Raw genomic sequence first — 22,645 nt, forward strand, 5'->3', positions numbered from 1 at the left:
CACAACAGGCAAGGCTCATTACTTACATGCCAGGTATAAGTGTACACTTCCTGATTGTCCAACCCTTGTCCCGTTTTTCTATGGGGTGAGATGAATCTGTCATGGCATGTTTTTACAACCGGGTGCCCTTCCTCATCAGAGGAGTTAATGAGATGAAATGAATGACGTGATATATGATAGTAGGGAGAGGGTGAAACCTGGTGCCGGCACATAGCCTACTCCTGTCGAATAGCACCAAGGGGTCTGCTCAAGTCTTAACGTCCCCATCCAACGGTCGAATCACCACCAACAGCGTCATGTGCCCCCACTCCATATGAGCAGAGGCTTTTGACACGCAATCTAATGATTAGAAATTGTATACCAACACCTTCCCTACCCTGCTGGCCAACATTCTGATGGTGATCAACGGGACTCAATCCGGCTAAACGTTTAGACTTCAATGCCTTAATGATCATGGCCACCATGCAGCTGAAAACCAGGAAATAGTCACATCAAATACTAAGGTTCCACAAAAAAGAGGAGCTAAGAAGACAGTGGATCCAAACATGTAGGCGTGATGGATTTCTACCGCCTGTCTTGCGAACACTTTTCTGACAGTGATTTAAGAGGCTCTAAAGGGCAAACTGTTCCCAAACTTATGCTTAACAAAAACTGTATAAATTTAGGTAAAGCAAGTCTCACATGAATGAGTATGAAGGAAGGGAAAGTGAGACAATCAAAAAATGGCTGATGAATTCTTAAAAGATTCAGAACATAACATGACTATCGCAAGTTCACTACCTCCTTCAGCCACTTAACCTCCCCAGGCCTGTGATAATACTATGGCCGTGATTGAAGAAATTGAAAGTTTGGAAAAACATACATATAATGAAAGAAAAACTAATGATGACCTTAAACTGAAATAAGAAGCAGTGGAAAGCGAATTACATCAAAGCCACGTATCTATAAGTAATTTGCATAAGGAGTTAATAAAATGTAGCAGGTTCAAACGTTATGTCCAAAGCATCCAAATAAAACTGGTGAATGGTCTGAAAGGAATTTTTCCTGAAAATGAAGTGAAGATACAAAGCAGCAAAAAGGTACGAATTGGACTGGTGAAGACATATCAGTGGTTTTCACATTAAGGTATCTAGCGAAGAAAACTTGACATTCATTCTGCCTGGACTTTCAACATAGGAAAAATGGACTTCAAAAATTGACATGCCAGATGGAAGTGGAATCCTGGGAGATATACTGCAAATAATGAAGACACCTGCTGTCTCGTATAAAGATGATGAGAAAATTGCAGTCCTCCAGTTTGAAGAAAAGTGCATCAAAAGTGCTGAAGAATGAAGTCATAGGCCCAATTCATGGTTGTGAGATGAGTGTTCAAGTAACTTACACTGATTTTGATAAAATGATGACAAAGACATACTAGACACTTTGGTTTCATGTCTTTCAGAAACAGAGTACAGAGTGTGTCTGTGACATGGATGTACCAAATCAAGGCTTGTGTAGAAACAAACCCACAAAGGTCACACAAAGTGTACTTCTTTGCAGATACCCCTCACCTCATTAAACTAATTACCGTAGCAAATGGTTTCTCATCACTGGCTTTAAATTTCCTGAAGGTAAAGTTGTCTGGAAAGAACCTGTCGAAGCTGTGGTTAAGAATGACAGCTACGATGTTAAAGCATGCTGCAAAATTGATTTCAGTCATATAAACTGTAGGGGCATTGTCGTCACACAGTGTAGCGACAGCATTACATCATTTCAAATGCAACTGCTGCTGAATGCACAAGTCAATTTGTTGCATCTCCTGAATTCAGGTCCTAGAAAAAGTGTGTACAATCTTCAATTAAAACAACAAGACAACATTTTATTTATTTATTTATTTACTTTATATATATATATTTCTCTGTAGCCTCTATATGCCATACGCAATAATTTCTTTTTTTTTGCTATTTGCTTTACCTTGCACCAACACAAATAGGTCTTATGGCGACAATGGGATAGGAAACGCCTAGGAATGGGAAGGAAGCGGCCATGGCCTTAATTAAGGTACAGCCCCAGTATTTGCCTGGTGTGGAAATGGGAAACCACGGAAAACCATCTTGGGGTTCGAACCAATGCTCACAGCTGTGCGCATGGCCAACTCACCCAGTGACAACATTTTAAATAAAATATGTAGCCTTATGACCTGCAATGTGAACAAGTGTTCTTCTCCTTGAAATATCTGATCTCAGAAGTTCAGAAACTAGGATCTGTTCTTGAGGAGTATTCTATAACCACCTACGCTGCTGAACACTCTATATAGCCTTTGGATGATAATTGTTGGAAATAATGCTGGCAAAATAAACAAAAGAACATGCAAACAGAAACCAGTGCACAAATGCTACAGTACTGTGTCGTGAGTTAGCAGCGAAATGAATTACATTGCAGGTTGGATGGGTAAAAAATTCATAAAACTTTTCCACATCAGTAAACTGATTGAACATTACATAATACAGAATATAACAGGTTATCCAAGCAACACGTATGTTGTGCCGCACAGCAAACTGATCATTTTTAAACAAGGAACCCATGATCATATGCAGCATAAATATTTGGCTACGCCTCTGATATAGGGACAGGTGTGAGTTCCATACTTGAGCAAGAAATCTCCACCAATCCAACAGGTGCATATTAGCATGCATTAAATTACAAGTGACTAGAGACTTAGCAATGCATGATCTCAAACACTGTACTCTATTTGTGTTTTGTTGACACTCGCAATTACCGGGCGAGTTGGTGGTGCGGTGAGCTTGCATCCCCACAGTTGGCAGCCCTGAAGATGGCTTTCTGTGGTTCACACCAGGCTGTACCTTCCCACTCCTAGGCCTTTGCTATCCCATCATCTGTCAGTACAACTTAACCACAATTTGTAATTTCATGGATTGGTGGGTGTCACAGACCCTTCGCCATTCGTAATGTTTTGAAAGTAGTCCGACGTGTTGAGAGGGTGTGTGATGTTGAACTTATCAGTATGACCGTGCTGGCCAAGCCACAGGTCCATGTTTCATCCAGGAAATGTCGAGCCGTTAAGGAAAAAATGTGATGGTGCACTATCTTGCTGGAAATAACGTGATGTTAAGATCCGGAGGAGAAGATTATCAACAACATATTGGTGTAACATATCTAGGTAAGCATCTACCGTTACAGTCTGTTCATTAAAACAATATGGACTAAGTACTTTGAAATTCCACACCATACTTTAAATTTTGGAGAGGATCGAGTGTGTTCTCTTACTGCACGGGGATTTTCTGTGATCCGAACGATCCAATTGTGCTTATTCACGTTGCCGCCGATATGAAACGTGGCTTCATCCAACATAACGCAACATTAAGGTCTACACGAATGTGGTAAGGCTTAGTGCCCAGACTGAGGAGGAGAATTCTTAAGAAACTTGCCCACGCGATATCGGCTTCCAATGGTAATCTTGTAGCTGACCTTTCTGGGCTCCTAATCAGTGTGCCTTAAACATTTATGATGTTATCTTGCATTTGAATACTTCCTGGAAAGGCATTGGTCACAGACCCAGTGCGAACAAAATTCTCGTGCAGTCGACGGCTTGGAGGAACCATTTCCTAAATGTTTTTCATACTATTGAGGGTGATACCTTCTCTCTCTCTTTCAAAGTAAGTGGGGTAACAACACTAATGCACTCTGGTGGCTGTTCTACGAGTACAGAGAATTTAGGTATAAGAAGTTAACGCTGACATTTCTGCTGGGAACTCGAAATGTTCTTTTGTCAGGCAGTGTACGTAAGCAAATTCAAGTAACAGGGGGCTGAATGTTATGCTCACACTGTTTGAAGATTATGGTTCATTTGAGAAGCTGCACAATTTAACAACAGTCTCAATGATACAACCCAGCTGTCAACTGATACGGCGATGAAACTCTTTCACAGTGCAATAGAGCCAATAGTCACCTATGGTATTGAAATAATATGGGAAAAGGTGTCATTTAGTGACTTAATGGAAAATGAGAAAGTGAAGGCGTATTTCATGGGTGTGAGCAAGGCATCCCCTTCATGGCTAGTTTATGTTCTTATGAGGGAAACCTTCTTCATAGAAGACATATGATTAAAACACTCTTTGCCAGCTACTAGATCAAGCCAGAAGCTTCAACGACCGAGAGAGGCGAAGAGAGAAGAGATAGAAGCGCTATATGTGACAGAAACTGGACTAAAGAAGGTCAAGAGCAAAGGCATGTTGTTACCAGGCTGGCCATAATCACTGTATGTGCAGGAATACCATCTTTCATAAACCAAACAATGAGTGCATTTGCACCCTCTGTGGTCAGAAGTGCAGTCTATATCATATAACGGATTGTCCGAGAAGGGTGAAATCAATTACCGAATATAGTAGGGAAAACTCTAAAGCTCTGAACTGAGAATATAAAAAATTGCTAATTTGTAAATGTTTACTAGGTTAAGTAATGCTCTTTCGAGCGCACCTTAATAAATTATATAAAATTATAATGACACCATCAAGTCTCTGGTTAGGCGGTTCGAGTCCCGATGGAGGACGAGCATGTGGGCTGGCCATGTGTTATTTGACAGGAGTTTCACCCTCTCTCTTATGTTAAACAAGACATTGTCTCACCTGGAAGATATCATATTTTCCACCGAGGATCACCAAGGGCACAGGAAACGGATCCATGAACTCCTTATCCTGAAAATAAAGAAGATTGGGAAGTATGTAGTCCAAGTATTCCTGGTGTTGCAAGGTGATCTACAATGAAGGTGCATTGAGCCCCTCCGTGAACTGCAGCAGCCTCAGTCCGTCAATGATTGTACCCTCCTTTTCAAAATACCGTACCTACATGGGGTAATGAAACACCTTACTGTTTCTTTGCTTGTAGAGAGCTCAAATTGCTACTTTTACAATCTGCTTAATATCGCAGAGGGAAGGAAGCGAAGTGGCTTTGGCTTAATGCTACGGCCACAACATGCTGAGCACTACTGCTACGTCTTATCTAATTTCACTAACACTGTTGCTCTCCTCCCCTTGAAATTCATTGCTCGTGATAATCTAGTTCCCTCCCTTTCTAAACCTGGGCTGCTTTACACAGCAGCAATGAGTGGCAACACTGTGATATTACGGCATCCTTCCTACTTTCATGACTGCCTCTTGTCTCATTGTTCATTTGTCTTCACAACTTTCCTCGTCGATATGGACCGAGTCAACAGGACTAAGACATGTACTACTCATCCAGCTCAGACTGTAGAGTTACGTTAAATACTGTTGATATGGACTTATCACAGCCGCTACGGTAACAAGTTAACGGTTGGGTAATTCCACCTTCACAATACTATACAATGTTTCATCTCTCTGATATGAGACGTCTTCAGCACTGAACACATAATATTCCTTATCACAATGTAGGAGAGCGGAACATACCGGATTGTCCCTGCCCACTCGCAACCACGCCTCGGACTGCAGAGCCTCTACGAAGTGCTGCACTCGGCTGTTGGCCTCCTTCCTTAGCGCTGTCAGTAGCCCGTGTACCAGGCTCTCCAGGGTGAACCACAGCTGTTGGGGTAGAGACAAGTCCAAAACGAGCACCACTGTCACGTTACGTAGGTTGTCGGCGGCGGCCAGCGGGGCGCTCAGCAAGGAGGTGAACAACGACCCCCCGCCCAGCTCCCAGATGTGGCACACGTCCTTTACCTGCAATAAGTCATCAGTCATAGGAAAACGGACTTCTCTAGTACAGTAAATCGTGTGACAGGTGGTCCATATTAGAGAAATGGTTCTCTGACGCTGCATGAAAACTAACCTCCTAATTATATGAAAAGTGTTTTTAGGACATTCAATCGCTGCCTTGTCACCCACCAAAATGGCTGCGTGATAATAAAATATGGAGTATCGCCCCCCTTCCCATGAATAACAGCTTCAACGGCTTGTAGTGTTTGGAGTGGTGGATTTCTCGCTCACTCCAGCTGCTCCCACAGTCTGGATTGCGACTCCAATCGCACCACATGGTGCTCTAGCAGAAAATTCCAATATTACCTGGTGATTTCTCCAAGTTGCCTCATATGGTGAATCACCAAGAGCTCATCAATGTACTATCGAGCACTTGAGAATTATCACTTTTTGTGTCAAGATCCACCTCCCTACATCTTCTCCAGATTCGGCCGTCCATCACGACACATAGGATGCTAGCTGGCTCCCTGTGCAGAGCGTGTTGAGGCTGTTCACCTGTAATGCTCCTGGTGCAACTTTGCAGAGAGCTTGTGGACGCATATCAGGCATCCTAGAAACATTTTCACAGATATCAAATCGTATTCTGAGCAGCCATTAGCATTCTGGCAACATAACCATGACTTTTAAATACCCCACTCCAAACACTTTGAACTGAGGCACTTGTTATTGTCATCCCCATGTACTTCATGTTCATGTTGGATTTGATGGAATAAGTTAAAATGGTTCAACCTTTCATTACTATTAAAATAACAAATGTAAGTTTACATTCCTATTTAATTAAAATTGGTATCAGTTTCAACCAGTATTTCTGGCCATCATCAGCCAAACACAAATAAGTGCAAAACATTGCACAGATAAATAAATAAAGAATTCTGTAGGTTGCTGATAGTGAAGCACTAAAATCTTTAGGGAGTGCTTTGCATTGAAATATAGTCAATATGAGGTTTAGATGATACTGTCGGATGCAGTTTATAAAGCACTGTAACACAATGTTATGAAAAAAGTCTGAAATCAAATACGTATTTATCAGTTGCAGTTTGGGGAATGAACGTTGCTCACGTCCGCAGGACTTACCTCCATATTACCCTGAACTTGTTCCCCAGGTGGTGCTAAGCGAGCAATAACACATCGGCGACTAAACTATCAACAGTCGTTGATCTCCTGGCCAAATGGACTCAGAGAGAACTTCTGCAAATGGTCCTTCTTAGGACCAGCCTGCAAAGATACTAGGACCTTCTTTAGGAATATGCCAAATAAACATCGAAGGCATATCCAGATCGAAGAGTGAACATCTTTCTAGAATCCTTCTTGAAAACAACATCAATTTAGTGACCATCCCTGGTGACCATCCCTGGTTATATCGCTATTGGGGCAACCTACCACCAGATGTATGGTGCAGCAACCTATGCTCGTTCGAATCTACAAGATCTTTCTTTATTCGTGTCAGAAGTATCAACTTTACTTACAGATATTTAACAAAAAGCAACAAGATATCTACATACAAGTCTATTATACAATCACAGATAGAGCAACAATATTCGAGAGCTAGATGATGCTTGCCCAGTATTGGGCGACGTCAATAGCGTTGGGGGAGGCTGCAATCAAGTCTTTCATAGTGCACATTGAAGGACATAAAACACACTGACATAGATGTTGGATCGTCTGCTGCTCTCCACAATCACAAAGTGATGAATCACGTGAGAAGCCCCACTTCCACAAATTTACTTTTGATCTGCCAACTTCTGTACGGAGTCTGTTAAGGGCTTTCCATACTGTCCATTTCTCCTGGTGTCCACATGGAAGACTTTCCTTCGGCTCTATCGAGTTGGATAGGTGGTGGATTCTTTCTTTCCACATTGTGACTCTAGCATTCTCTGCTTTCCCCTCAAGGTTAACTGATGTATCTACGAGATGTTCGACTCATTTCAGCAACGGTGACTGACGATGTTCACGTGGTAACTGTTGACATATCGGGCATCAAAGTGGTAAATGTGTATAAACCATCATCTGTGGCTTGGCCAAATGAAGTGCTCCTCACCCAGAATCATCCAGCAATATATGTCGGAGATTTCAATAGTCACCATCCGAACTGGAAATATGATGATACAGATGAATGTGGCTCTCAACTAGTCACTTGGGCTGACGCTAATAATCTACACTTGGTTTTCGATGTGAAAGATAGAGGAACCTTTAAGTTAGCCCGCTGGAAGAGTGAATACAATCCTGATCTTCGCTTTGTCACTGAAAATGTAAACGGTATTGTCCTGCCTACTGCAAGGAAAGTAATGGAAAACTTTCCCCACAGTCAACACAGACCTGTCATGATAACTACAGGAATACAAATACCTCTGGTTAAAAGCACACCTCGACCACGCTGGAATTTCAATAAAGCCAAGTGGGATTGCTTTTTAGAAGATCTTGACAAATGTGTCCGATTCATACCGCCTATTCAGTCTAACTACGAACGTTTATCTCAGTTGCCAAGAAATATATTCCAAGAGGGCTGCAGTAAGAGTATATCCCTGGATGGAAGGAAACTTGTGAGACACTCTACAGGGTGGAGATCCTGAAATAGCAAGTGCTCTTAGATGAATCTCGCCAGCAGAAGTGGAACAATACAGTTGAGACTATGGACTTCAAACAGTCCAGCAGAAAAGCCTGGAGTCTTCTCAGGAAGCAGAACCTGCCACAAGAGAAATGGTTGCATCACCCCCAACCTAATAGCTGAACATATTGTTAATATGTCACGAGCGCCCTCTGATAAGAAACATACCGTCCAAGTAAAGAAGTTGCTCAAACAACAGAAAAGCAACTTGCAGGAGAACTCTATATACTCGGAACCATTTTCACATCTGGAAGTAGATACTGCTATTAAAAGCCTCAAACCTGGTAAAGCTGCTGGCTTTGATGGGATATTTCTTGAGTTTTTGATACATAGTGGTCCCAACACAAGGCTCTGGTTGGCTAAATTCTACTCTAATATCTTATCGTCTGGGCATCTGCCAAATGAATTCCGGGTAAGCAAGATCATTGCAATTCTGAAACCCGGTAAACCGGAAGACCAAGTCGATAGCTACCGACCAATAGCATTGCTGAGTGTTTGCTATAAACTCCTTGAGAGACTTGTGTACAACAGAATTAGTTCGGCCATTAATGAAGTGATCCCAGTAGAGCAAGCTGGATTCAGGCAGACCGAAGCTGTGTTGACCAGGTGCTAGCACTAACAACTCACATTGAGGCTGGTTTTCAAAGGGGCTCTAAAACATCTGCAGTCTTTGTAGATCTAAAGGCTGCATATGATACTGTGTGGAGGCAAGGGTTGATGTTGAAGCTGCAATGAGTTATCCCTTGCAAAACTGTAACCACACTGATCAACAATATGCTGACCGAAAGGATCTTCCGTGTTGTCATGTATGATGACATCAGTCGTCTTAGGAAACTAAAAAATGGCCTTCCCCAGGGATCAGAACTGGCACCTCTTCTATTCAATCTCTACATATCAGATATTCCTGAGACAAAATCAGTAAAGTTCTCTTATGCAGATGACCTAGCCGTTGCCATTCAACATCCAGATTTCAGCCATGCCGAGGCCATCCTGACGTCTGACCTGAATACACTTAGCTCTTACTTCCGAAACTGGAGACTACAAACCAGCATGAATAAGACAGAATCCGCTTGCTTCCATCTCCACAACAAGTTGGCTAATATAAAACTCCAAGTATGATTCAATGGCTCAGTGCTAAAGCACAATCCTAATCCAAAGTACCTCGGGGTAATGTTTGACCGAACCCTATCTTATAGAAAGCATCTTGAAAACCTCAGATCTAAGTTGAGATCATGTAATAATATTCTATTTAAATTGTGTGGCACTTCAAGGGGTGCTTCAGCGGACACATTACGACGTACTGCGCTTGGCCTCGTGTATTCTGCAGCTGAATACTGCTCTTCAGTATGGTTTAACAGTTGCCACGTGAAGAAAGTCGATGTACAACTTAACACCACCATGCGTATCATCTCTGGTACTCTGAAGCCTACTACAATGCACTGGCTGCCAGTCCTGTCCCACATTGCTCCACCAAGCCTGCGACGTTCAAGAGCCCCTGTTCAAGAATATGATAAGATCATGTCCAATCCACAGGGATGTTGCAGATCTCTGGAGACAAAGGCTGAAATCCTGTAAGCCACCAATGAAAACAGCTAAGAATCTAATGGATGCTGGTTTCAATTTAAAAGAGGAAGGGAAAGAGCAATGGTTTTGTACATCTCCGGAGTGGCCAAGCCTCTTTAATCCAAACCACGCCCCAGCTATTTTCAGTTTGCCAAGAAGAACGTGGTCATCACTAAACAGGTTTCGCACTAATTGTGGAAGATCTGCATTCTCCCTTCACCAGCGGGGCTTCAGGGACTCTCCAGCGTGTGATTGTGGTGCTTTGGTCCAGACCATGCATCATATAATGGATGAATGCCCTCTGCGTGCTTATGGTGGAGACTGGAAAGACTTTGCTGATGTCTCAGAATCCCTAGTGCAGTGGATAAATAATTTATATATCCATGTGTAATTCTTCCCTACTTAGTACCATGTATTCTTCGCAGGTTTTTCTTTTGTATAATATTGTATATACTTGTCCATTCTGTAAATTCCATATGCTTAATAATAATAATAATAGTTGCAGTTTATAAGGCACCGTATAATTTTAAGTATCAGCACTGCGTGTCAATCATGAAGAAGTCATGGATCAAGAGCGTTAGTAAAAAAATATATATATTAAAAAATTATTGATTTTTATCTAATAAATCTATCAAAAACACATTCAAATTAATTGAAAAATTAAAAAATTTTGACTTCCAACCAAATTACTCTCTCCATTCTTTCGATATTGTGAACATATACCCTAGTATTCCAATTTTCAAATTACTACCCATCGTTGATAACAACTTAAATAAATTCAGTCATTTAAGTAAATTAGAAATTAAGGACTTCATGTCCATATTAAAATTAGTAATCAACAATAAGTTCTTCCACCTTCGATAACACCATTAACCAACAAGATGGTCTAGTCATGGGCTCACCAGCTTCAGGCATCCTAGCTGAAATATATCTTGATTTCTTGAAAATACAAAAATCAACAATAATAATAATTTCTCAAACATCTTATTTTGGGCTAGGCATGTTGATGACACTATAGTTACTTTAAATTAAGAAACATCCAGTGCTGACTCCACTTCTTAACAACATTGACCCTAACATTAAATTTACCCTTGAATCTGAACATAACAAAACCCGTAATTTTCTTGACTTAACTATTACCAGACATCATTATTCTTTAACTTACAAAATTGACAGAAAACTAACTCAAACAGCAACCTCTATCCGGCAAGATTCTATATACCCATAAGAACATAGACGAGCTTCCTATAACACCCTAATTTTTCGTGCAATTTCCACTCCAATGTCTAAAAAAGATCCGTACTATTGCAAAATTAAAGGGCTCTAACAACTCTTCCATAAACTAATAAATTCAAACACCACATTAACAAAACCCACTGCATTTTCCACCTTTACTTTCCCTCAAAACACTTATAAAATCACCAACATTCTTAAAAAGCATAACATGAAAATATCCTTTAGAACCAATAATAGAAATCTTGATTTATTACACAACTCTAATTCAATTAATAAATCTAATGTTTTTTCTAAATCTGGTGTGTATAGATTCCAATGTAGCTCATCGTATATTGGACAGACAGGACATCACTTTAATATCAGATACTCTGAACACATCAATGCCATAAAATACAACAGATTCTCTGCAATAGGACACACATACAAGATTCTAATCATAATTTCACCAGTATTGATAAAGACATAAATATACTTCAAGTAATTAACAAGGGCCCCCTTCTAAACACTACTGAAAATTGATTTATTCATCTTGACAAATACTTCAACCCCAATTTGAATTTAAGTGACATTAAAAGCCTAATATTTGATTCAACTTCCTTATCCACTTTTTCAAAAATGCTAAATTTACAAACCTAAATTCAATATTCCAGTCCTTATATAGTTCCTACCAACATTTTCCACTTCCTATAACCCACCCTGCTGAACCACCTTAAACTACTTCATCTCCTCATTCATTTCCTCATTGCCACGATCTCATATACTTATGTTACTCCCTCAAGGCACCAAAGTACAAAACCAGGTACATAATGCGAAGGGACTTCAAGCATTTTAATACTGAGATAATATGAAATGAAGCATATCAATTGCCGTGGAATGATATTCTACTGACTAATGACATTGATGATAAGGTTGACAGACTGAACTCTTTAATATTAGGACTGTATGACAAACACGCTCCGAAGAAGCTAATTCGAGTTTCTCACCCTTCGTCTCCTTGGCTAACAAATGAAATTAAGTCGGTCATGGCAAATCGTGATGCTTGGTATAGGCGATTTAGGTGAACTGAAAGCACTAGTGATTTCGAAAATTACCGTATTCTTCGAAATCAAGTTAAGAAATTAATTCGTAACAGCAAGTATAAATATATTCAAGAGATAACAAACAGACGAAATTCAGCACTAATATGGAAACATTTGCATCAGATGGGTATAGGTTGCAGCCTGACCATGCAGACACCCAGTATACCACTTGATGATCTAAATTCTCATTTTACGAAAGCAGCATACACTAATAATGATATTACTGACACTAATGACTATGATGCTAACTATACTAATAATGATAATAATAATCATCATCATCGACCAGTTGATGACCTAACTGATGATGATATTAATGCCATAAATGTTCATTCCCGAGTAAATCAAGTAAAATTCACTTTCAAAAAAGTTGGTGCAAACGATGTGAAGCGTGTAATTTACTCCCTCAAGTCAGATGCTCCGGGTAATGACGACATACCATTATCTTTCATAAAACATATTATTGGTGCCATATTACCTATTCTGACGCATATATTTAATCATTGCCTCGTACAGGGAGTATTCCCAACTGTGTGGAAGCATGGTATCGTCATTCCTACTCCTAAGAAGAATTCTCCTAGTTTACCATCAGATTATCGCCCTATATCTATTCTCCCACCCCTTTCCAAAGTACTAGAACGCTTGGTACACGAACAAGTCCTCACTTACTTGACTAACTTCTCACTGCTTGACCCTTACCAATCTGGATTCAAGAAAGGACACAGCACAACGACTGCCCTACTGAAAGTAACTGATGATATCCGACAGGCAATGGACACTCGACAAGTGACTGTACTGGTTCTACTTGATTTTTCTAGTGCTTCTGATACTGTTGTTCCTCAACTATTACTTTCAAAATTGGATTCATTAAATTTCAGCAAGACGGCAATAAACTTTTTCAGTTCGTACCTCAAAAATCGCCGTCAGTGTGTCAAAGTAAATAATAGCAGATCTGAGTGGCTTAACAAACCCCTCGGTGTCCCCCAAGGGTCTGTACTTGGACCATTGCTGTTTGCAATTTACTTACATGATGTTGCCAAATCGATTACACATTGCAAGTATTATCTTTATGCTGATGATCTGCAGATCTACTACCACTCAAGAACTGATAAAATTCAGAGTGCTGTAGAAAAAGATAATGCTGATTTAAGTCCCATAAGTAATTTTGCATTGAGTAACAATCTCAAAATTAATCCTCTTAAAACGCAAGCAATAATCATTGGTACTTCAAAAAACTTACACGTCTTAAAATACGAAATTCCTCCTGAAGCACTAAACAATACCATTATTCCATTTTGTGAAACAGTTATGAATCTTGGTGTGGCTATAAGCGAAACATTGAACTGGTCTCAACATGTGACGAAAGTGTGCCAAAAGGTATATCAATGCCTGCATCCTCTGAAGCGGTTTAAAAATATATTTCCTTGGTCCTTGAAAATTGAGACAATAATTTACGATACCCTCATTTGTTGGACATGTATATTTGTGTGTGGGGACTTTTATCTGCAATTATCGGCCATTGTTGAATTGCCGTTAATTTATGTGCCGGTACTGTGGCTATTTAAAATGCATTTAAAATCCATTATTACGTCAATAATTTTGATTTTCCTTATTTGCCCAATAAGCTAATCCTTGACTTGAGCATGTGTAGTGTCTCTCTTGAACGGAGCGCTCTGCAGTTGTTTTTCAGTCTCGTCAACTAGCGAGCGAGGAGTCTTGTTCTGAGCGAGCTGTGAGATGGACGCCATTAGCCTTGTTCCTTAAAAGACTTTGAAAAGTAACGAAATGGAGCTGGATACTCCCGGTTAGGTGGGAGATACAGTAGGCAATATGCCTAAATACGTTTTCAGTCTTATGTTCCTCTAGTGATAGTGATTTGGTATTTTACTGATTCTTTAAATTCTACTATGTGAGTGTTGAGTGTGGGCCTGCGTGCCAAAGCAGGCAGATTAGTTCTGAAAACATGTTTCTGGTGTAAGTTTGTGATAAAGGATTACACTAATTTGGATACAAAACCACCAGCATGTAAGTAATATTTATTCAAAAATTATTTTGGAGCAACGCCAACTTCAGTGGATTACTTGGAGGAGACATTGTTTACAACCGTCGTCTTGGAATTGGTTTACGAACCAACGTTATCACTGTTATTTAATTTTAGGCCTACCTCGAGTTGTCACTAATGTAGTGTGAATTGAATCTGAACTCTATGCCCGGTATTTGGAAATTTAATAGCCGACTGGAAAATTTAAATCACTATTGATAAAATTCTCATGTAAAAGTGATATGTAAATTTGATTACAAGGCGAATTGGAAACTCGCGGTGAGCATATGTGCATTATGTCATTCCTTCCTTGCTGTTATTGAGATTGTTGTACGTTTTTGGTTTTCTGCTCCATGGTGTGTGTATTGTTTTGGTTGTTCGTATTGTTATTTTTATTATTATTTTTGCACGGTGTGTTTCTCTCTCTGCCTGTTTTCTCTGATTTTGTAATGCGTACTCTGATTGTATCTGATTTCGTGTGATTTTCCAAATTGTGTCGTGTGGCTATGTAATCCCTTTTTTGCCGATGTCTCCCGCGTTCGGTCTTATCTCATGTGCTCATTGTCGTGGTTCCAAGGCCACCTCGTAGTTAATTTAATAGCGACCATCTTGGTCTTTTGTAAAATTATTCCTTATGGGAAATGCCACTTTCTATGAATTTAATCTCATGATACATGTAATTATAATTTTTTATTATTATTATTACTAGTCATGTCAGTACTCCTCGGTTGTAGGAATCTGAAATTTCTTTGCCCGATTCATGAACTTCGAGGTGGTTAACGCTCACATTCTTTCTTCTTACGTAGTTTTGTTTTCTTCTTGCTTTGTTACGTCACTATCCTAAATATTTATTATCTGGTGAACGCTAAAGATTTTGGCAGGCTTTGCCTATTATTAAATGAAATTTTAATAGCTTGGGTCGTGAGTTGCTAGCTGACCTTTAGCGTGTGTTGTTGTTCTGTTTACATTGTGGAACATAATTTTTTTCCTCCCCTTCTAATACTGTATGAATTTGGGGAATATTTTTCTGGTTCCTAGTTATTAACTTTTGGTTCGTTTCTTTAATTTATTTTGTAATTTTGGTTCTGCTTGCCACATATTTTGGGTTCGTGTGTATGGTGTGTATTGCCTAGTGATTGACAAAAGGAAGATTGAATCCTTGTTGCAACAAGTTAATTATCTATGGCCAGTAATTAATTTACAAAGGTATACCTTAAAGTTTAAAGTCTAATATTAAAATTAAAAATAATATTTTTACAAAAGGGATTTGTTAATGAGATTGTAAACCTCTTCTGTATTATAATTCTGCTACTGTTCTGAGTTAGTACAATTTAGTAAAATTATATTAATTTATTTACCTTATTGCTTCTTTAATTATTAAAGTTTTGCAAAGTAGGAATCTCTTACTGTAAGTTTTAATGAATTCAGTTCATTTATTTAAATGTTAAGTGTTTTGAAAGAAAGTTATTTACCCTTTATTTTTTTTTTTAAGAAAGAAGGTATTTATTTAACTATAAATGCTACGAATTGTTTTTTTTTCTCTTTAAGTAAACATCTTATTTACAATTTTATTTTGTCTGTCATTTAGTAGTTAACAATGTTGACCTGCCAACCTGTCAAATGTTAACGTAAGATCCTGCCCTTTTCACTCCCTATTTTGCCCTCCACGCTTCGTATTTGGTGCTACTGCCCTTATGGTAAGTATTGTGTTTGGTTTTCGTTGTTGTTTGGTGCATTCCTTGCAAGGTTGCAAAAATAAAGCTCATTCAATCACTCTTGTTTCCAATTCTCGAATACTGTGATACAGTTTTTATTGATATCAATAACGAGCAAAGCATGAGACTGCCACGTGCCCAAAATGCATGCATCAGGTATGCATTCGACATACAACCATACGCCCATGTATCCCCATTCTATACACTGGTTACGACTGAATGGCAGACGTAGACTCCATGCAACTACTTTGGTGTATCAAGTGCTTTCTGAAAACACTCCTCCTTACCTATCCACCAGATTTCGCTACCTTAGTTCCCTACACCTGTTCAATACCCGGTCAGGCTGTATGCTAGAAATTCCTGTGCATCGAACCGCAACCTACAACAGATCGTTCACGATCACTGCCACGAGCTAGTGGAATGAACTCCCCAATGACATCAGAGAAGCTAAATCCAAGACAAAATTTAAAATCCTTTGGCAGCGTCATCTTTTAAGCACTTCCAGTCTTTCTTGAGTGTGAATGGGATCCATGAATGAGAGTGAATATGGTTGTTTATTGCAATGTGTTCCTGTATATAATTTAGTTATACTTTACTCACTTTAGTTTAGTTAGTGATACTTTAGTTGCTTTAGGTTGTAAAAATTTCATATGTTTAAATTTTATGTAAAAATTACATTGTATATACATGAAGTGGTTAGGTGTAAGAAAGGGCCGGGAGTCCTAACTTCGCCACAATAAAGATGCTTTAATAATAATAATAAAATAATAATAATAATAATAATAATAATAATAATAATAATAATAATAATAATAATAATAATAATAATAATAATAATAATAATAATAATAATAATAATAATGTCTGTTAGGTCATCAGCCCAGAGGCTGGTTGGATCCTCAAATAGCACCACCAAAGGTTATGCGGTTATAAGGAAACCGCAAAAACCAATGGCAGCACTATAATGAGGCGTACTAGGCAAGACGAGGAGTGAGGTAGTTTGCCATTGCTTTCCTCACTGGGCCAGAAAGTGCTATTGTAGCACGACTGACCCTATGAGCAACACCTTTCATAACACTCATGCACTAGTCGTGCTCTGAATGTCATTACTTAGCACCACCCATACCCCAGCAGCTTCCATATTGTCACAGCCATGGATGAGACTGGGACTTCGGTGGAAGCTACACTTTACTCTGGCCTGTGCCAAGAGATGGATACAAAAGTAATAATAATAATAATAATAATAATAATAATAATAATAATAATAATAATAATAATAATAATAATAATAATAATAATAATAATAATAATACATTCCTCTTTTTTCCATTCTCCCATTTGAATTACATTTTCTAACATCTCTAATGATTTTGACCACTCTAACTTTCAAATTTATACTTTACGCTATTGTAAGTTTGACTTCAACTCTTACCTTGAAGATATATCATGCTATGTCATTACGGTCCTCAACTGATCCAATATTGTGCTTTTTAGTATTTTTTTTCTCTTCACAATTGTTTTTTCTCTATGTCATATGTTTTACTAACTTCATTGATCAAACTTACGAAACGTTTGGAAGTTCAGTGTCTACTCTTCAAGAACTTGCTCCGTAATACATTTATATATTTGATGTGCGACTTTCTTCATAATTTTTTTGATCTATCGACAAGCAGTGCTAATTCCTAAAATCATACAGTGCCTCATGGACCGCAGCCGAACTCTTCAAGAATTTGCTCTGTAGTACATTTGGATACGTATTTGATTCTGGACTTCTTCCCATATAGTGCTCTCTAACGCGCATGTCTTACTAACGTTCTTAATCCATGACTTCTTCATAATTGACACGCAGTGCTGATCCTTAAAATACCGAGCTCGATAGCTGCAGTCGCTTAAGTGCGGCCAGTATCCAGTATTCGGGAGATAGTAGGTTTGAAGCCCACTGTCGGCAGCCCTGAAGATGGTTTTCCATGGTTTCCCATTTTCACACCAGGCAATTGCTGGGGCTGTACCTTAATTAAGGCCATGGCTGCTTCCTTCCTACTCCTAGCCCTTTCCTGTCCCATCGTCGCCATGAGACCTATCTGTGTCGGTGCGACGTAAAACAACTAGAAAAAAAATCCTTATAAACTGCAACTGATAAATACGTATTTGATTTCAGACTTTTTTCATAACATTATGTTACAGTGCTTCATAAACTGCATCTGACAGTATCATCTAAACTTCATATTGACTATATTTCAATGCACAGCACTCCCTAAAGATTTTAGTGCTTCACTATCAGCAACCTACAGAATTCTTTATTTATTTATCTGTGCCCTGTTTTACACTTATTTGTGATCGGCTGATGATGACCAAAATACTGGTCGAAACTGGTACCAATTTTAATTAAATAGGAATGTAAACTTACATTAAATTTCTTATTTTAATAGTATTGAAAGGTTGAACCATTTTATACTTTCTTTTAACTCCTTAGTGAACTCACTTCACTACAGAACAATATGAAATTCTTATCTCTTAATGGATTTGATGGAGTCGATCCATCTCAATGCTGGCCGCCCTTGTCTCCGAGACCCACCGCCCTTCCCAAAACGATAGTCATGATCATCATCATCAGTTTCCCAGGTGTGGTGTATGAGTGCTTGCCACTTCAGTCAATTCAAGTACCATTCTTCTTCCTGTACTTGGCTCCAATCCACTGCTCTATGTTTTAGATCTTGTTTGAGTTGTTCGATCCATCTCCTTCCAGGTCTGCGTCTAGGTTTTCTCCAACCATTCCTTAGCTACTGAGCAACAATCCATTCTCATTTCAATCTTGATCTGATTATGGTATCACATAACGATTCTTTTGGCAAATCCTGTCGTTGTGGACCAGGGTCTGGCGGAATTTCATTTCTGCTGTCTACTTTTATCTCTGCCTGTGATGATACAGGTTGTTATGGGCAAGAAGTCTTCGTTTGGCTAGTAATGGAATCTGGCTGTCCCAGAGAAGGCTTCTAATCTGATAGTAAAGGACAGCTCCTCTTTGAACTCTGTTTGTGATCGGTTATCTTCAGCAAGGTATTGGAAGTGATACTATCATAACAACTGTTTACTAAAGGCTGATTTTAGTCCAAATTCCAAGCATTAATCTTTCCTCACCACATCATCTGCAAATGCACTGTTCTTGCTGTGCATTATCTCATCCATCACTTGCTGCCTTGTTGCAGTGTTTGTACAACATTTTTACTTTAAGAGATACTGGAACGTTTCTCTTTCTCATTATATGTCCAAAATATGACGGCTGTAATGTTGCCTACAGGGATATGCAACAGCAGAGCTCAAGTGCCTCGCTTTCAAAACCATTACAGTATACAGGGTGAGTAGGCAGCAGCTGGTCGTAAACTGCGTACCATTTCTAATGCCAAGATACATCAACACAAAAAAGTTTTTTGACCATTTCTTAAAAAGATGACAATCAAATGACAAACAGTTTTAAAAGAAACAAAGAGAGAAATTGTAACAACTTTAAGACCTAACCTAGTAACTGTGCTCCCCTTTCCTCATTGAACTAGCTACAACTTTTTAAAGAATCCTTTGTAAGAAAGTTTCCACCTAAGCAGCTGAGTTACATAGAAAGGTGGAAAGTCTTATTTATCGATGACATATGGACCATGAAGCTCGTCTCCTTTCTCCCAAACTTTGCAACATTTTTGTAACGCTACTGTTTTGTCAGAAATTACCCACAACAAATCGAGCTGCTTTTCTTTGGATTTTTTCCAGGTCTTGAAACAAGTAATTCTGGTGAAGGTCCCAAACACTGCAATCATACTCTAGATGGGCTCTTACAAGAGACTTACTGTATTTTCACACATAATTAACGCCCTCGCATAATTTACGCATCCCAATAGCTTTCAGTCCAAAGTGAAGAAAAAGAAATATTCACGTATTTGACGCACCCACTTCTTCGAACATCCATCGCGTGGCTTCGGATGCGTTTCGAAATGAAGATGTCAACTATCAAGTAACAGGCATTCCAAATACTGGGCAACATTCTGGTATCAGTCAATACTTCAGTGAGAGAATCAGTGCAGAAGTGACTGGTGACGCTCTATTTCAGTCTGGTACAAACATATTGTATGAGTGTTTCTTTGATCTCAGAATTGTTTGTTAGTCCACAGTTAGCAAAAATTAGAGTAATACTGCATTATATAAACTCGCAGTAATCAGTTACGCCAAAACATACGGGCGTAGGGCAGCGGGCCGCAAGTATTCAGTGTCCAAATGCAACTTGCGCCATTGCGGTAACAGAGAAGCATTTCGCGGACCAAAAAGTGTCAAGTTTCTGGAAGTAGGGAAGGATCTGCTTAAATATATGATTTCCTAACGTAACATTGGATGTGCCGTTTCACACGAAATGCTGTATTTTAAAGAACAAGAAATGGCTGCTGCACATGAAATCACTGCCTCGGATTTGAAGGTTAGCCATGACTGGATGATTAATTTTATGAGGAGAGATGGAGTTTCTCTTCGACGAAGAACAATATTACACCAAAACAATGCCATATGATTTCATCCAAACAGTAATTGATTTTCATCGCTTTGTGAAAGTAATGGGGATATTTGATCCCCCAAATAGTTTCTGTATGGCACAAAGTGTTATCGTACGCACTACTGGAAGCGAAAAATTACGATGTACTGCAAATCTTGCTGTAACAGGTTCCACCTTAACGTTGTTCTAAAACGAAAAACAATGCCTAACACAAAATTTCGTATCCAAGAAAAAGCTGGATAGACACGCCACTTGTATGAGACTGGATACGAACGACAGGGTCCCTCCTTCGATGCTCGGCTCTTCTCGTGTTGGACAGTTTTCTGTTTTTGTGCATGAATTGTACTTTTATTAGTTCAAGTTTATTTCACTTCAGCTCATAAATATTTCCCAGTGTTGGTAATTCAAACGCACATGTCCAACTTACCTGATGTACCCGTACATTTTTTGACTTTTCAGAAAAAATCTCATGCCCGAATTTTACGCCAGATGACGATAATTGTGTTTAATTTATCTTTTAAATGTAAATGAATTCTAAATATTGTTTAAATATCTGAATTCCTTGGATAATTTATGAATCCAAAGTTTTTACCTGTATTTTTTGCCAAAAAAGTGCATTAATTACTTGACTACTTGCTTATGCCCTCTCCTTTACATTCTTACTACAACCCCTAAACACCCTCATAACCATGGGACCGGGCGAGTTGGCCGTGTGGTTAGGGGTGCACGACTGTGAGCTTGCATCCAGGAGATATTGGGTTCGAATTGCACTGTTGGCAGCCCTGAAGATGTTTTTCCCCGGTTTTCCATTTTCACACCAGGCAGATGCTGGGGCTGTACCTTAATTAAGGCCATGGCCGTTTCCTTCCATCTCCTAGGCCTTTCCTATCCCATTGTCGCGATGTGATCTATCTGTGTCGGTACGACATACAGCCACTAGCAAAACAAACAAAAAAAAAAAATGCGCAGAGATCTGTACCCTTTATTTACAATTCCATTTATGTGATTACCCCAACGAAGATCTTCCCTTATATTACATAACACCTAGGTACTTACAGTGATCCCCATAAGGAACTTTCACCCCATCAACACAGTGTAATTAACACTGAGAGGACTTTTCCTATTTATGAAACTCACAACCAGACTTTCATTTTGCAGTTGCTCACAATCTTGTAACTTATCTATTACTCCATACAGAATAATATCATCTGCAGAAAGCCTTAGCACTGATTCCACTTGAGGAGCCTTATCCATTTTTTATGAAAACTGATTTCTTAGCTTATATGATTTCGCAACAAGAAAACTGCTTTGTCCCCATGAAAATGTAACACAAATTCAGGTGACGTTTCCAAAACCCGCCTTAACCTAAGATATTGTTTCCAAAATCTGCCTTGTCCAAACATGGAATGCATCTCAAATAATACTCTATGAAGTAAGCATTAGTATGATGTTTACGAAGTTCCAGTTTCACTATGTGTTCTTTGAAACTATTGGCAATACTATTCCCGAAAACTTTGCGCCAATTTATCACGCTATGATTGATATTGAGTTTAATCACTGACATTCATATCCTTCTACATTTTAATATAATATGATTAAAATATTTTTATAATTTCAAAGAGCGTAAATAATAAAAGTTTTAGCTACATTTGCCCGTATCAGGATGACAGTTCCAAAACCCTGCTTATCCAATCTTGAGTTCCAAAACACGTACGCCTTATCCAATCTTAATTTGTAAATATCTTCCTTACATGTCATGTGTAGCTCTTCAATTACATCAATACATGTAAGTTGTTTGTTTGAGTCATCAGTCCATAGACTGGTTTGATACAGCTCTCCATAGCACCCTATCCTGTGCTAACCTTTTTATTTCTACGTAACTACTACATCCTACATCTGCTCTAATCTGTTTGTCATATTTGTATCTTGGTCTACCTCTACCGTTCTTACCACTTACACTTCTCTCAAAACCGGGTGAGTTGGCCGTGCGCGTAGAGGCGTGCGGCTGTGAGCTTGCATCCGGGAGATAGTAGGTTCGAATCCCACTATCGGGAGCCCTGAAGATGGTTTTCCGTGGTTTCCCATTTTCACACCAGGCAAATGCTGGGGCTGTACCTTAATTAAGGCCACGGCCGCTTCCTTCCAACTC

General features: G+C 39.1%; 1 protein-coding gene across 1 annotated transcript in view; it reads right to left on the reverse strand.

The window, feature by feature from the left end:
• Positions 1 to 22,645, reverse strand: part of LOC136880973 (cytoplasmic dynein 2 light intermediate chain 1) — a 212,900-nt gene that overhangs the window by 77,762 nt on the left and 112,493 nt on the right. The window contains exons 4-5 of the mRNA XM_068229209.1: positions 5,424 to 5,693; positions 4,626 to 4,694 (exon numbers count right to left, since the gene is read on the reverse strand). Coding sequence (XP_068085310.1) covers positions 4,626 to 4,694; positions 5,424 to 5,693 — 339 coding nt within the window. The remainder of the gene's footprint in view (positions 1 to 4,625; positions 4,695 to 5,423; positions 5,694 to 22,645) is intronic.

This window comes from Anabrus simplex, chromosome 9, assembly GCF_040414725.1.
Source record: "Anabrus simplex isolate iqAnaSimp1 chromosome 9, ASM4041472v1, whole genome shotgun sequence".
Taxonomy (NCBI): Eukaryota; Metazoa; Arthropoda; class Insecta; order Orthoptera; family Tettigoniidae; genus Anabrus; species Anabrus simplex.